This window comes from Doryrhamphus excisus, chromosome 20 (assembly GCF_030265055.1).
Source record: "Doryrhamphus excisus isolate RoL2022-K1 chromosome 20, RoL_Dexc_1.0, whole genome shotgun sequence".
NCBI classification, from domain to species: domain Eukaryota; kingdom Metazoa; phylum Chordata; class Actinopteri; order Syngnathiformes; family Syngnathidae; genus Doryrhamphus; species Doryrhamphus excisus.
The window spans coordinates 845,947-862,235 of NC_080485.1; the positions used below are offsets into that span (position 1 = coordinate 845,947).

General features: G+C 41.6%; 1 protein-coding gene across 37 annotated transcripts in view; it reads right to left on the reverse strand.

Annotated features, from left to right (window-relative positions):
- The window catches only part of LOC131108012 (calcium-activated potassium channel subunit alpha-1a), a 156,862-nt gene that overhangs the window by 60,830 nt on the left and 79,743 nt on the right, over window positions 1-16,289 (reverse strand). For 29 of the 37 annotated variants that reach the window (XM_058058620.1, XM_058058611.1, XM_058058626.1 and 26 more), the window contains exons 4-9: window positions 15,368-15,461; window positions 14,122-14,233; window positions 8,544-8,619; window positions 8,103-8,178; window positions 6,612-6,782; window positions 4,896-4,987 (exon numbers count right to left, since the gene is read on the reverse strand). In XM_058058620.1, the coding sequence (XP_057914603.1) occupies window positions 4,896-4,987; window positions 6,612-6,782; window positions 8,103-8,178; window positions 8,544-8,619; window positions 14,122-14,233; window positions 15,368-15,461 (621 nt within the window). Of the gene's footprint in view, window positions 1-4,705; window positions 4,798-4,895; window positions 4,988-6,611; window positions 6,783-8,102; window positions 8,179-8,543; window positions 8,620-14,121; window positions 14,234-15,367; window positions 15,462-16,289 lie in introns of all 37 variants that reach the window. The other 8 variants (XM_058058621.1, XM_058058608.1, XM_058058631.1 and 5 more) reach the window with 1 other exon arrangement.

Here is a 16,289-nt window from a genome sequence, read left to right on the forward strand (position 1 = left end):
GTATACGCATATAACGGATTTCGCTTATATCGGACAAAACCAGTGGGAACAATTGAATCCGATATATCCGAGGTCAACAACGTCACCAACAACGTCAGGTGCAGGTCATCACCGCCCCCTAGCGGCACCCGTTTTTGGGGGGGGGGGAGTGGTGCAGCATTTAATGACCAAAGTGGACAGCGCCTAATTGGGCCATACGTTAGCATCAATTAGACCGGAGGCCATTTTGGTTTTGTTTGTGGATGAATGTTGGCGTCCGCACAAGGCCGGACTTCCCGTGCCAACCTGTCAAAGCGAAGTCGCGTCTAATGGAAACCAGAATGGAAAACACACGACCTCCCCGTGAGCGGCGGCGCCGACTGAAGGCAACGCTCGTCATTGTTTTATCAACAAAGCGTACACAAGGCGAGCGCATGAAAGGGACGTTCACTCAACAACTTCCTGGAGGAGACGATGATGATGATGATGATGACGGCGTCCTCGGTGACCTCATCGCTTGCTGTGTAATCAGACATACGCTGGGAATCTCTTCATCTTTGCTTTGTTTTGTTTTTGCCGATAACTGGGATAACTGGGTTATGTAAAGCCCAAAGACGCGCGTCCAAATGATTACGTTGTTTTGGGGCGAGATGCTGTGATGGCTGCCACATGTTTCCAACCAATGAAAGGGAAAAAGGGAAAATAAAGTGTGTGGGTGAAAGGATCCTCCGCTTTGATGAGGGGGGGCACTCGGCGCTTATTGGAGAGTCGGGGCGGGGGCTGCCGAGCCAAACATAACATCTCATCAATCTTAGCCCGCTGACAGCAAAAGGACCTTTTCTCTCCTTTTTCTCTCCTTTTTCTCTCCTTTTTCTCTCCTTTTTCTCTCCTTTTTCTCTCCTTTTTCTCTCCTTTTTCTCTCCTTTTTCTCACCTTTTTCTCTCCTTTTTCTCTCCTTTTTCTCTCCTTTTTCTCTCCTTTTTCTCACCTTTTTCTCTCCTTTTTCTCTCCTTTTTCTCTCCTTTTTCTCTCCTTTTTCTCTCCTTTTTCTGACTTCCTGAGCGATTCTCAAATCCGACAGGTTGGACGGACACAGAAAATAAGAAACGTGGCTGCTTTTCGACTTTCACAGCAAATGACCACTTTTTACCCAAGCTCATTTCTCAAAAAGTACTACTTTATTACTACAAAATGTATTACTTTATTACCACTAATAACTTTATATTATTTTATTCCTTGTCATATTAAGACTTTGGAAGAAAATCACCTATTTTCTTTAATATTTTAATAATATGTCATAAAAATCTACTTCATTTTCATGAAAGTACAACTTTTTTCTTCTAATTTTAGGACTTCATTCCAATAACATTTTAACTTTTCCTAAAATTAATTTCCCCAAATGTACATTTTTATTTTTGCCTCTCTACAAAAAAATACTTTTTAAATATTAAAATAAATATTTCCATTTTATGCCAATAAATGAAGTTACTTTCATAAATATCTACCCTGAAAGTACAACTTTTTTCTCGTAACACTATGACTTTATTCCAATAATATATACTAATAATAATAATGTTTCCCATTACCTAATTTTGTGAAAATTCCAACTTTATTTAGTTTTTTTAATTTATAAATATGATTTATTTTTTCTTGTAAAAATGTTAACTTTTTGGTAATTTCTACTGTTTTTAAATGTAATTAAAACTATTGCAGCTATTTCACTTAAAGTCAATTTTTCATTTTGTGAGATTAAGATGATATCATAAGGAGAAATACTAGCGTCAAGATGGCTTCTTCAAAGGAAACCAAACGACAACCAAAAGGAAAAAAGTTGGCATTTTTATCATAAAATATCTTTTGAATAATAACGTAAAAATGGAAAAAAGATCTGTACTTTGACCCCGCCCTAATTTATCGAGCGTTTGAGCCAGAAGGGGAAGGAACAGAAGACATCGGTAAGATGACCGCCGTGAGGGAGAACCTCCGCGGACGGACAGACGCACGGAGAGAGAGAGAGAGGAACCGAGCAGGCAAGGCAGGCAAGCGAGGCAAAACAAGCCAAAAAAAAAGCAAATCCTCCAAAAAGGAGGCGAGGCGACCCGGCATTCAGGGTGTGGGAGCGGACTGAAGATCAGGGCCAGAGCGGTGTCAGGCGTTGATGACGTCATGGGCGGAAGATGGCGTCCGGGGTGTGAGCATGCCACGGATGATGCATCTCAACATCCAACATCCAAGCCACAACAACACGCAAGCAACACGGAATGGAAAAGAGGAAAGGTGTCTCGGATGGATCTTTTTATGGAATGATGACAACTAGCAGGGATTCCTGACTTCGGACTTCATTCTTATTAACTCCTGCCTGCACGTGAAGGCAAGCTTACATCGACAAACACCCATCACCAGCATCACCAGCATCACCAGCATCACCAGCACGTACCAGTACAGTAATCCCTCTGCCACAGTTTGATCAAAAGAAACACTTTTTCCCGGGTCAATTTGGCCTATTTGGAGGAAAACAACCTTTTTGGGCCGACATGGAATATTTTCAGACATAAGAGTGGAAGTGAAGTCAAATGGAAGACATTCCTAAGATGCGCTGAAAGATGATATGTGGTATTCCACACTGGTCACTATTTAAGGTGACTATAGGGCTGTTACATCATGCCCAGAGGGCTCTAATCATGTTAAAACGTATAATCATATTTTATATTCTTTATAATAATAAGGAATCTGACGAAATCCTAAAAAATGGACTTGGCAGAGATGGCAAAGATGTGCAGCAGACGAGGGATTACTGTCATCATGAAAGCTTTATGCTCCCGTGGAACCCGCTTATGTCGACTGGCGGCTCGCATCAACGTAAGCGGTTGTCAACGTAAACATAACAGCATCGCCAAAACTCTTACTCGTGTCGTCGCCTCAAGAAATAAAAAACAAAATGGCAGATGATTCCGGCGTCTGTCCCTCCATTTGTTCAAAAACTTGAATGGATATGTGACGTATCAATACGTGACGGATCAATATGTGACGTATCGATACATGATGTATCAATATATGATGTATCAATACATGACATATCAATAAGTTCATTTAAATGAAGTAAGAATTGAATCATGAATTGCAGTTTTTGAATGATCAGCAACCCTGAAGATGAACGGCGGTATGGGGGTACGGGTATTTGGGGGTATTTGGGGGTATTTGGGGGTATTTGGGGATCCATGGTCACGTTGCCGTCTTGCTGCTGAGCGCTAACGAAGAGGCGGACTATCCTACGACGTGTCGGCATGAACGGAGCCGGATTCCACGGAAAGGACCTCTTGGGTCTCACGTGGACGTGTGTAGACTTCAGCCGGCACCCGGTGGAGTGGGGCTCCATGGGGGGGCGGCCCGTGGACTTAAGCGGGTTCCACTGTACAGATCCAAATGAATGAGGTCAGATAGAAAGTTTGATGGGAAAACAAAGAAAAGCAGCGTGTGGATGACAGGAAGGAGAAGTAGGGCCACACGAACAAGACCGAATCTTTTCATCACGACTCTTTTCATATCACGACTCTTTTCATATAACGACTCATTTCATATCACGACTCTTTGCATATCACGACTCTCTTTATATCACGACTCTTTTCATATCGAGACTCTTTTCATATCACGACTCTTTTTATATCACGACTCTTTTCATATCACCACTCCTTTCATATCGCGACTCCTTTTATATCACGACTCCTTTCATATCGCGACTCCTTTCATATCGCGACTCTTTTCATATCACGACTCTTTTCATATCACGACTCTTTTCATATCACGACTCTTTGCATATCACAACTCTTTGTATATCACGACTCCTTTCATATCACGACTCCTTTCATATCACGACTCTTTTCATATCACAACTCTTTTCATATCGCGACTCTTGTCATATCACGACTTGATTGATTGATTATGATTATTATTATTATTATTACATTGCAACAGCTACTTGTGATAAAAAAAATATTATTATTATTTTATGACTATAAATTTGATATTTTATTTAAATGAATAAAAGTAAAAGTATAATTAAAAATGAAAATTCTGAAAGTAGGAAATATAAAAAAGAAAAAAAGTTGTAAAATTAACAAAGTAATAATAAAAACAGAGCATATGCTCTGCCATTGGCTGTCGACCGATCGAGGGTGCACCCCGCCTCTCACCCAAAGTCCGCTGGGATAGGCTCCAGCATACCACCGTAACCTGGTCAGGATAAGTGACACAGAAAATGATTGAACCTATCGAAATAATTTCAGTATTATGTCTTGAAAGTGTATTTATTTATTGTATTTATTACATATAATTTTTATATTTCATTTATTTCTTTTTTGAATGATTACTTTACGTATTTATTAGATTTTATTCTTATAATACTTATTTTAGTAACGTAAAGTTAGGGTCATTTGAGTGGTCATTTTATATTTGCGGTGGCCCTACTAGTCCTTGCGAAGGCGTAGGAACGCCGAGTGAGAAAGCGTGAAGAAGAAGAAAAGGTAGAAAGAGAGCATAAAGGCGCATGAACGTGCGAGTGCAAATGGCCGAGGTCTCCAGTCACGCGGTGTGACTTCAGGTTACGGACACTGTTTTATAAACCCCGTTTTCAAGGATAACTGCCCCCCCTGGCGCCTATCACACCGGGGGGGGGGGCGAGGGAGGTCCGGAGTCACACAACCACACCTTGTCTGCAATTCCAACTTACTTTCGGCCTCGTGTGGAGTTATACCTCCCTCCGTATTTCTTCCGATTAAGGATGAGAGCAGCAATTTCTGGCACGTAGCGAGCAAACATGGCCTACATGCATGGAACAGAAAACAAAACACAGAAAGAAAGGCATGCAGAGAGGGTTCTACCGCACACAGAACAACAGCAGAACCGTCTGGAATACTTACTTTCTCCCATTAACCGCACTATAGGAACCACCGTATTTCTTGCGGTTTCCTATTAACTCTATGATTTCAGGGACGTAGCTGGCAAACATGGCCTAAGGAGAAGATAGGAGACAGAAGCAGAGGCTAAAAAAGAGACGGCTGGGCGGAGCGGCCGGTGAGAAGCGTGGAACCCGGATTCCTCCAGTACCTCTCCAGAGAGACTTTTGGCTCAATTTGATCACAGCGGGCTTACGTGGAGTCTGTGATCCACCAAAGATGACTTTTAGCAGTAAGAACCTATGCGCCATGTTTTGTCCAACAAACACAGATGATGGGGCGGGGCGATCCGACTAGACCCCCCGATGCCCCACGGCTGATAAACACGTCCACGCTCCGAGTGCGGTTTTTTGAGGGGAACCTTGTTTCCTTGATGCCGAGGCTTCGCCTTTGAAAGGAAATCCCAGTGAAACATTTCCGGGGCGAGGATCCCATCCCTGGCATGACGACACCTTCCCCCAGTTGGGGGTCATCGCTGTGGGGGTCGATAGTTGGCGACTAAACGTCGGTCAATATCTCCTCTTTTTAACAACGGGGGCACAGCTGAAGATACGCAAAGCATTAAATATGAAAATGTTGCCATGTCCGGACTATAATATCAATAGCAACAACTAAAAATGATTACAGCATTTTCAGGTTTTTGCTTCCATTAGCAGACACACAGCGAGTAAAAAAACACCCGGGGTAAATCAAAACAACGTCTAGATATAATTAAAGAATACGCTCCAGTAAAGGTCAACGTGAGAAAATAATACCGCAGTTGGCAAGTAGACCTGAGACATCATCATCATCAATAAAAACCCCCGGGGGTAATCAATCAAAACAACAACAATCACGTAGGACGCGGGACGAATACGAGATCGCAGACGTAATACGGCAATCTATGGCGTATACACACAAGAAAAACACCCTCGGTGAATACAAATACACCCGCGGTGAATCAAGACGCCAAGTGTAGAAAAGGTCGATATGAGGAGGCGGTCATCGGAATGTGGCCATCTTTGATGGAGCCCAACGAAAACACCCACGGGATATCGACATGACATGTCATGGATCTCGTAGATCATCACACGAGTAAAAAGGAAGCCACTAAATACGGTAAAATAAACGTCAACACCCACAAATACCCCCCACCAGGATATATAAAACACCCCAGGTAAATCCAAAACAACAGATAAAGCATGAATTATCGAATATGATCGACTGGACGTTAGCATGCACGCGCCGCCTGATGAAGGTACACCCGCGGTAAATCCAGGCAAGAGCTGAAGGCTACACTGTTAAAGGTTGTCGTTGCCGTGGTAACAGTCAGGCTGGCCTAAGCCTCATCTTCCCGCCCCCTGTGTTTGTTGGAATTGTGGGAAGGGACACAAGAGGGGAGGGTGTCCTGAAACCGCTTTTTAAGAGAATATTAACAATATGATCATCAATATTTGTCTTTTTCCAAGCACCAGGAAAGACGGAAGGGAAGAGAAAAGACAAGACCAGAAACAAAAGGCGAGGCAGGAGGACGGGAGACCCTGACAGTCGATACTCTCATTTAGCATCTGTGCAGCATCTGCTCTCTGTGGTAGGTTCTAGCATTTCCATAAAATCAAGGATCAGACGGGTTGCAGGGAAGAGGCGGAGACGGGGGTCATGGAAAAGGGAAGGAGGGGGGGAAGAAAGACGTGATTTTACCAAACCACCGAGGATGAAGAAGACCATGAAGAGGCGGCCCAAGGTGGTTTTTGCATAGACGTCCCCGTAGCCCACCGTGGACATGGTCACCATCAGCAAGTACACGCATTCCCAGTAGGAAAGCGACTGGGAGTTTTGGAAGTTTTCCCAAGGATCCCCTGAGTTTTCCACCTTGGATGAAAGGAGCAGAGAGGGCGGGACATTTGTACACATCTTCCATTGGGAGGGGGGGGCTTTGTGTGAGCTTAGACTACCACCTAGTGGCGCAAAGTGGTTACTTCCATACTGCGTACTGCAGTACTGGAAGTGACTACTGCAGTTTTTCTTCATGAATTCTCTAATTCTAAAATTCAACCTCGTTTTTCCTTTAGTTCATCCTTATGGTTTTTCACGCTGGAGCTTCAGAAACGGGAATCCTGTTTCAGGATGTGGAATGTGGAAAATACAGCGTTTCAATGACGATGTGGAAAGTTGAATAAACTACATAAACATAAAACTACATAGACATAAAATTACATTCAACTACATAAACATAAAACTACATAAAACTACATAAAACTACATAAAACTACATAAACTACATAAACTACACAAACATAAAACTACATTAAACTACATAAACAAAAACTACATAACTACATAAAACTACATAAACTACATAAACTACATAAACATAAAACTACATAAACATAAAATTACATTAAACTACATAAACATCAAACTACATAAACATAAAATTACATTAAACTACATAAACATCAAACTACATAAACATAAAATTACATTAAACTACATAAACATCAAACTACATAAACTACATAAACATCAAACTACATAAACTACATAAACATAACACTACATAAACATAAAATTACATTAAACTACATAAACATCAAACTACATAAACATAACACTACATAAACATAAACATAAAACTACATAAACATAAAACTACATTAAACCACATAAACATCAAACTACATAAACTACATAAACATCAAACTACATAAACTACATAAACTACATAAACATAAAACTACATAAACATAAAACTACATAAAGATATGGATTGACTATTGTATTCATATTTTTTATTGTTTAGTATTTATAGTATTTAGTATCAATGTCACATATTTTTCAAATGATGTACATATTATTATTTTAATTGAATTCATTTTTGAATAATTTAAAGGCCATTTTTTTCATGACAACCAAAAAATAAACCAAAATAAAATGTGACATTAAAGTTCAACCAATCAGATCATGAAGGTAATTAATTCTTGATCGTGTCCACAAATGAAATAGAAATAGAATTATTGAGGATGATATGTTTTGTTTTTTTATAAATTCATGTACAACATAAAAATACATTTCAGTCATTTATTTGACCGTGGATGTTTTATTTGGACGTAAAAGGCTAGCTGGGTGAGTGGAGGGTCTTCGGGTGGGACGTTTGCCACCCTGGTGTGCTCCCCAGCCCCGCCCACTTACCAAATGTATGAATCCGGCGGCGGTGAGCCATGTGCTGATGAAGATGGAACACAGGTTCACCAGCTTGATGGAATTGCTGAGAGAAGCAAAGCAAGCAGACGCGTTAGACGCATTGGAAGTTCTAACGTCGTGTTAGTACAACTTTACTATTTTCTAGTAAAACAATAAAGCATAGAAGTAATAACCATATAATAACCATATAATGGCCGTGGTGACCATACAAATATGATTGGATATCATCCATAGTGACCTCGTCCATCTTGGTGTGTCTTGGAGGAACAGATGATGAACATGTCATGTCTAATCATAGTGGAAACCCCCCAGCAGGTTTGGTATCTCCACACTGAAGCCACCATTAGCTACTTAAAGCACACAGCAGGACAATAAAGATGGCTTCCGTACTTTGGAATGCCGTCATGGGTGGGGGTGTTGGGACTTTACCTTGTTTTCAAGATATTCAAAAACTGCAAGATTTCCGAGAACTGTATCAATCTCAGCGCTCGGAGGAATCTCAAGCCTGTGAGACAGAGAGGAGGGAAAAGGCAGGCGTTAGTCCGGCAGACATCTTTCCGATACAGTCATCCCTCGTTTATGGCGGGGAGTTGGTTCCAGACTCCATAAGCCAAGTTCCGCAATGTAGGATTCCTTAGTGTTGTACTTATGTCGTACTTATGGCATAGATGACCTGTTTTTAATATCAATAGAGCCCTCTACACAGGACATAACACCCCTATAGTCGCCTGTATATACTGTATTATCATGTACTCTTAGTATATACTGTATTGTCATGTACTATTAATATATACTGTATTATCATGTACTCTTAGTATATACTGTACTATCATGTACTCTTAGTTTAAACTGCATTATCATGTACTCTTAGTATAGAAAGTAGTATCATGTACTCTTAGTATATACTGTATCATCATGTACTCTTAACATAGACTGTAGTATCATGTACTCTTAGTATATACTGTACTATCATGTACTCTTAGTTTAAACTGCATTATCATGTACTCTTAGTATAGAAAGTAGTATCATGTACTCTTAGTATATACTGTATCATCATGTACTCTTAACATAGACTGTAGTATCATGTACTCTTAGTATATACTGTGTTATCATGTACTCTTAGTATAGACTGTAGTATCATGTACTCTTAGTATATACTGTATTATCGTGTACTCTTAGTATAGACTTTATTACGATGTACTCTTCGTATATACTGTTAGTATACTAGTATACTGTAATTTTAGTGTACAGCAAGTGTCTATGTATGCCTATGAAAACAGCTAAATTGATAACACGCTAAGTGCTATCATGCTAACAACTAGCATGATAGTGTGTATGTTGGTTTATGGCTGAAATGCTAACATGCTAACATTAGCACACGGACACCTACTCGAGGGAACCTTGTGTAAATCTCATTTGAGTGCATGGGTACAAAAAGTATCAGCCCTTCCAGAAGCCTGCTACTCTCTGCAGTTGAGTAAACAACAGTACAGGCCCGTGTTGCCACAATGAGAATGTTTGCCCACGAGGAGGGAATGTGCGTGTGGAAGGTGTTTAGCAGATGCTAGCCAAAAGTCAAATCTCCACGAGTTCCCGGTGCCGGAACACGTGCTCACGCACGCCGAGCCTCTTGGACACACGAGGGGGGGGGGGGGGGCAGGGGGGGACACGTGTCGCTGGCCCAGATGCTCATTCAAAAAAAAAGGCTTTTCCGGCCGCTTCATTGAGGATTTGCGAGTCGGGAGCCTGTCCCGGCGGGGTTGGCCTCCGCCCTCCACCCCCCCACGCCCCCCCCCTGGCCCGGGCATTTTCTCAATCAGCGGGATTATGCGTTGCCAGGATGAGATTATGCCGAGCTACAGCAACATGCTCTCCATCATTCATGTTGAAACAGAATGATCCAATCTTTTTATCCCATGGAAATCAGGACTCCAAGCTTTTAACAAGAAGATGGATCTATGGATCTCCATGGAGCTTTGGAAGATGAACAATAGGAGGTCTGGGGGCTGTCAAACGTGTTCCATGTATCGTTTACATACATATTAAACATACAATTGTCAACATTTCATCACTAGAAAGCCAATGAAGATATAACATATTTTATTTTGGTGTTATATTGAATTGTCTGTTGGTTTATAATCCACTAAATATGTCAAATGTTTATTTTGTGGAAGATATTTTTTTATTTCATGATACCATGTCTATTACTGGAAAATATATATATTTTTTATATTTCAACTTTGTGTAATATTATGACATTTTATTATGACATATTATGAGGTTTTATAAAACTTGTATTTCTTAATATTTTGACTTTATTCTCGTAAAATCACAGCCATTTTTTTCCATTTCCAATTTTTATTCCGATATATAATAAAAATGTTACTTTTCTTCACAATATTCCTAATTGATTGTTGTAAAAGGATTTTGCTGTCCATATTTTGGCTTTATTATAGCTTTATTTGATATTTTCCAACTATTTCAACTTCTTTCTCACAAATTTTCCACTCATAAATACAGCTTTATTTCCATAATATCTGTAATAAATATTTGTTCTTGTTACGTTATAGCCTTGTTTTTCTGTAACCTTTTGCAATAATTCCAACTTTATTTTCTTTGCCTCTTGTGATGTTGTGACTTTTTTAAAAAAAAACCCGCTAAATGTGGTTAGCATTCTGGACTTTGGAGCGGACCCTGGGGTTCGAACCTCTACTCGTAAGCATCATCATCAGCATCTTTTATTTGTTTTCTTGTTCCATTACATTCAAAGAATGTGCCAGGGGCCAATGAAAAACAAAATGCCGGCCCCAAACGGCCCCTGGGCTGCACTTTGTAGTCCAATGTAGAAATACGACTAAATAAAAATGTAAAGTAATTTCATCCCACAGCTTCGTCTTGAAGTAGAAATATAAGAAATGTAACGTTTTAGCCTTTTTACTAAATAAAAACCAGACTTTTGAGTGTTTTAGCGTGCGGCCCCGAAGTCTGGATGGATGGAAAGTAAAGCCTCTGACGACTCAACTGAGAAAAGGGTGGCGAGTTGAAGCCCCAACTGACAGCATGGCGGCATCATGACATAACGGAGGGAAAAAGCAGCCTTCATCAAATCAGCTTAATGTGCATGTAAACTAGTATGTCTAACCTAAATATACATGGGGGGGGGGGGGGGGGGGGGGTCCCTAATCTCCATAGCACCATGCCAATGCCAGGTAGTCCTTTGCTGAAAGACCAGCAGTACCTTTAAGCACCACTGGGAGGCAGCAGCAGGCTGCATGCCGACCAGGCGCTCCTCCACTTCAATAAGACCAGGATGGATTCATGGATTCTATTCCACAAATACATCCAGACCAGAATAAGAAGGTGGAGTAGCTATGCAGAGCCACATGCTAGCATATGCTAATCCCTGCCCATTAATAATGACTTAAAGGAGATGAAAGGAGACTCATTCATTTGGCTGTTAGGACCAAAAAAGTCAATCCATCAATAAAGATTAGGCCCCTCCCCTTCAATGTCATTATTAGCACCCCTAAATATGCTTCTCTCATCAGCCAATGGGAGTGGAGTTCCAGTGGTTACAGTAATCATAATAAACACCCCAAATTCCAGCCATTTTCCAGTCCGGCTATCATATTCCAGGCCAAGATTCAGGACAGGTAATTCCTCTTCTGTGTAGAATGTCAAAGTGAAGCCAGGCCGCCGTTTCAACGTCTTTCATCATCCTTAGCAAGGGCCCGGGGCCGGGGGGGTTGGGAGGAGGAACATGGGGACACGCAGCATCACGGACACGGGGAACCGGGATTACAAGCTCCACCCGACGTCAGATTCCTTAGTCCGGAGGAACCCTCATCACACTTTGCTAGCGTCATTTCATAATAATAATAATAATGTAAATAATTTAAAAAATAAAAAAAATAAAAACATGAAAAAATAAAAAAATAAAAAAATAAAAAAATAAAAAAATAAAAAAATAAAAAAATAAAAAAATAAAAAAATAAAAAAATTAAAAAATAAAAAAATTAAAAAATTAAAAAATAAAAAAATAAAAAAATAAAAAAATTAAAAAATAAAAAAAAATAAAAAAAATAAAAAAATAAAAAAATAAAAAATAAAAAATAATTAAAGTAATTAAAATAATAATAATAACGCATGGCATGAAATATTAGCTGATTTATGATTTACACACTCATGTTCCCGGTTTCCTCATCCAAGGTTTGACTGTTTGCTTACTCAACTGCAGAGAGTACTAGGACTACCAGGCATGCAAACATCTTTGCATAACTCCCTCGTTTACTCAACTGCAGAGAGGATCAGGCATCTGTTAATAAAGAATAAGCGTCTTCATTTCTATAAACTCTATTTCCACTTTTTCCTGTTACAGTCAGCTTGAATTGGGAGCGAGTGGGGCACTGAGCCCGTGTCCAGCAGGTGGCGCTGTGTTGGAAATGAGACTAACGTTTAGGTTTAAGTTTAACTAACGTTTAAGTTTGTATTCTTCATGTATTTACTTCATTGGATGAAGTATTCTTGTATTCGTCATGTATTTACTTCACTGTATGAAGTATTCTAGTATTTGTCATGTGTATTTACGTACTTAGCCCAACAATGAACATCCCCTCCATGAGCTTTCTGACCGCTTCTGCCGGATCCTGATCCCAAATCCCTGATCTGGTCAAATGGCTTCCTCGCGGCGAAGGTAAAGACCCCGCTTGCTGATGTTGTCGTCACATCTCGCGTCCGCGTACACGGCTAGCATTTAGCCGTTTGCGTATTACTGACGGTACTAAAAGCAGAGGAGCCGTGCACCCGAGCAAGACAGGAAGCTTTTAGGGCAATACTCTCAAGTCCCAGATAAAAGTAGATGTTATGTAATCCCTGCTAGGGTGTTTTCCTGGCTGCTCATGCAAGACCGCCCCTTTACAAATGGGTGTGTGTGTGCATGTGTGTGTGTGTGAAAGAGAGAGAGGGGGGGGGGCACTATCGCTTGTACTTATGAATGGAACATTAGTAATCAATAATCATTGTGAACTAGAAGTCTAAGGGGGGGGGGGGGACATTTACATCTATTAAGGGACAGGCCTTTATTAAAGGGGAGGCTTTTATTTGTACAATTTGTACATTTTTATGAAGGTATATTTCCTATTTGGTGGTTGGGGTGTTTATTTACTCGACTGCAGAGAAAAACCCTCTTCTATGAAAGGGTAAGTATTTATTGGAGGGGAGGCCTTTATTCGTATCTTGTTACAAAAGCATATTTTGTTCATATAGTATCCATGTATAGTCGTAGTATCTACAATCGTGGTATACAAAACTGCAAGGTTCAGAGTAGACCAGCTTTGTGTTTGGTGTTTATTGGAGGGGAGGCTTTTATTTGTACTGTTTTACAAAAGCATATTTTGTTCATATAGTATCCATGTATAGTCGTAGTATCTACAGTCGTGGTCTACAAAACTGCAAGGTTCAGAGTATACCAGCTTTGTGTTTGGTGTTTATTAGAGGGGAGGCCTTTATTCGTCCAAATGACGAGTTATGACTTGTTTCTATCCAAGCGTGTATTCCTTTCTACCTTTCCTTGTATTTCTCGTCAGCTCGTTTTTCCAAAGCCATCAAATATCAGCAAAGACGGTCGGGAGTTATTTTAGGTGCTTTTGCAAAAAAGGAAACAAACACATTCCCTTTCAGCCCATCAAGGGAGGGGGAGGGGGGGGGGGCTGTCACCTTCCATGACGAGGCAGAGCTGACTGCAGCCCCCGAGCCAGACGGCCTCGGAGACACGGACCCAGTAATGGGGAGGCAGGGGAAGGGGGCCGAGAGCGGCCGTGATAAAGAGGAGGCCTGACAGGTAAAGATGGAGGGCAAAGAGGGAAAGGGAAGGAAAGGCGAGCGCGAGGTAGGATGCTTGTGTTGCGATGGAGACGCTGATGATGGAGACGCTGATGATGGAGACGCTGATGGAGACGCTGATGATGGAGACGCTGATGGAGACGCTGATGGAGATGTGCAGACTCACCCAGCCAGCTTCTGTTCAGGTAGACGGACACAAAGACGGGCGGGACGGTGAAGAAGTCCACCACCGAGTTGACCTCCAGCCAGAACCACAGCTTGTCGTTGGCGGCTATGAACTGAAACAAAAACGGCCACATTAGCAACCGCATGCAGCGACGCCTACTCGCTAATCATCACGCCAGAGGTGGGGGGGGGGGGGGTGTTTAGGATGTCAGACCAGCCGGAGGACGGTTCTCTGATGGCAAGATAGAAATGCTGACATTAGAGTTGCAGCCTTGGCATACAAATCATCCCAAGCAAGGCGGATAACAAATATTAAATATTAATTTTGCTGCACAAAAGCGACCAAAACACTAGAAGCTAGCAGGTCGGCGACCATCACTCCAAGAGCTATCGTCCCATAGGGAATAAGAGAAAGGGAATCCATCTCTTCCAGGGCAGAGCCGCAAACGCTTGGCGTTTGACCCACAACCTGGCCAACGTTCATTTTTCACTATAAAACATTCCTGATTAAGCTGAGTTCAATAAGTACATTACTTAGCAAATCAACGTCATAACCGTAGTCAGTCATAAAAACATTCAGCACATAAAGAGTAGAGTGGAGCCCCAGTTAGTGTACACCCCCAGTTAGCATGTGTTTGCCTCGGTTAGCATCCATCTGTTGGTGGGCATCATGCCGTGTAATTCATACGCCAAACGTGTTCTTAATGTAGCTCTACCACCAAACGTTCTCGCTAGCATCCTATTCGCTCGCTAAGACGTGGAAACAGGAAGCAGAAGTCATCAGTGGTTGACTTTGTAGCGCTTTGCTAACTGACAGTCACGGTCCCAAACGTTAGCAGATGAGTGAAAGGGATGGATGATGTAACTTTTACCTTGACGTGATTGTCGCCAAAGACACAAAATGGCAGCGAGATCAACACCTTCCAGTTTTTTTCTGGAATTGGATCGTGTTTCTCTGCTTCGTTATCACCTGCAACGTTCTTTGAATCCATTTTGGAAAGCAGGTGATACACGAGAATGAATTGAAGAAATAACTCATGGCAAAACAGGAAGGTGGTGTCTGTGTTGATCTTGCGTCCACATCGTTTCTTTGGCAACAATAACAACTAAAATCTAATTTATCCTTTCATTCCTCACCTAGACAAAACCATACGAGATATAATGCTAGGAATGCTAGGAATGACGCTAACCGAGGTTCCACTGTGTTTCTTTCTCGAAACGAGCGTCATCATGCAAGTGCCGCTTACCCGCAGACCGAAATAAAGCAGGAAGAAGACATTGAAGGCCATGTCGATCTGTAACGTGAAGTCTTTGTAGAAGTTCTGGCAGGATTCTATCGGGCTGGAAGACAGAAAACAAAAATGAGGACACGACTCAGGGATGATTAGCATCATGGCCGCCGATAAAAAATCACTCTCAGTCCGGGTGGCTATGGGTGGAATCAAACATGCCAAATGTACCTTTGTGTGTACACCATCTTCCATATACTTCCTGTTTGTGTGTTTGAGAGGAGGTGTTTATTAGCCGACATGCTAACTGAAAGCGTCACATTGCTAATTGCGTGCCACCAAAAGGAAGAGAATGACTTGTGTTTATTTGAGGCGTGGTGTTGCTTTATTTGGTTATTTGCTTGTCATATCGAAGTCGAGGCCATCTGCCAGGATTCCGCCCCTTAAAACATCCGAGCAGACATCTTTGAAACCAACAGAGATATGCCTTGAGATGACAGATGCTCTACTCTGCAAAATATACGGCTTCATCTCCGTTTGAGAGGAGCCAGCAGCTCACCGGATGTTTTGGGGCTTTTCGTGCCCGGCCTGTCATAATATCCATCTTCATGTTTACCCTGTGATGATGAACCATTAGCACGGGGGGGGGGGGGGGCAAAAAGCAATAACAGGCCGTAAGCAACCCGTTCATCACTTGGACGAGCGGAAAGGAAAACTCCTCCCTCTGGTAGGAATATGATGAAAATGATGAAAATGATGAATATGATGAATCTGCATCATGCTTACTGGGATGGACGCCACCTTTGGGAATGTGGGCACGCCATAAGTTGTTGTAGTGACTGTATGTACGGAACCCTGGGGGGGGGTGGCTGTCAGCCGTTCACCATTGAATTTACGGCATAATGATCTCCAGCGGCAGCCCAGGGTTCTTCTCCGCAGG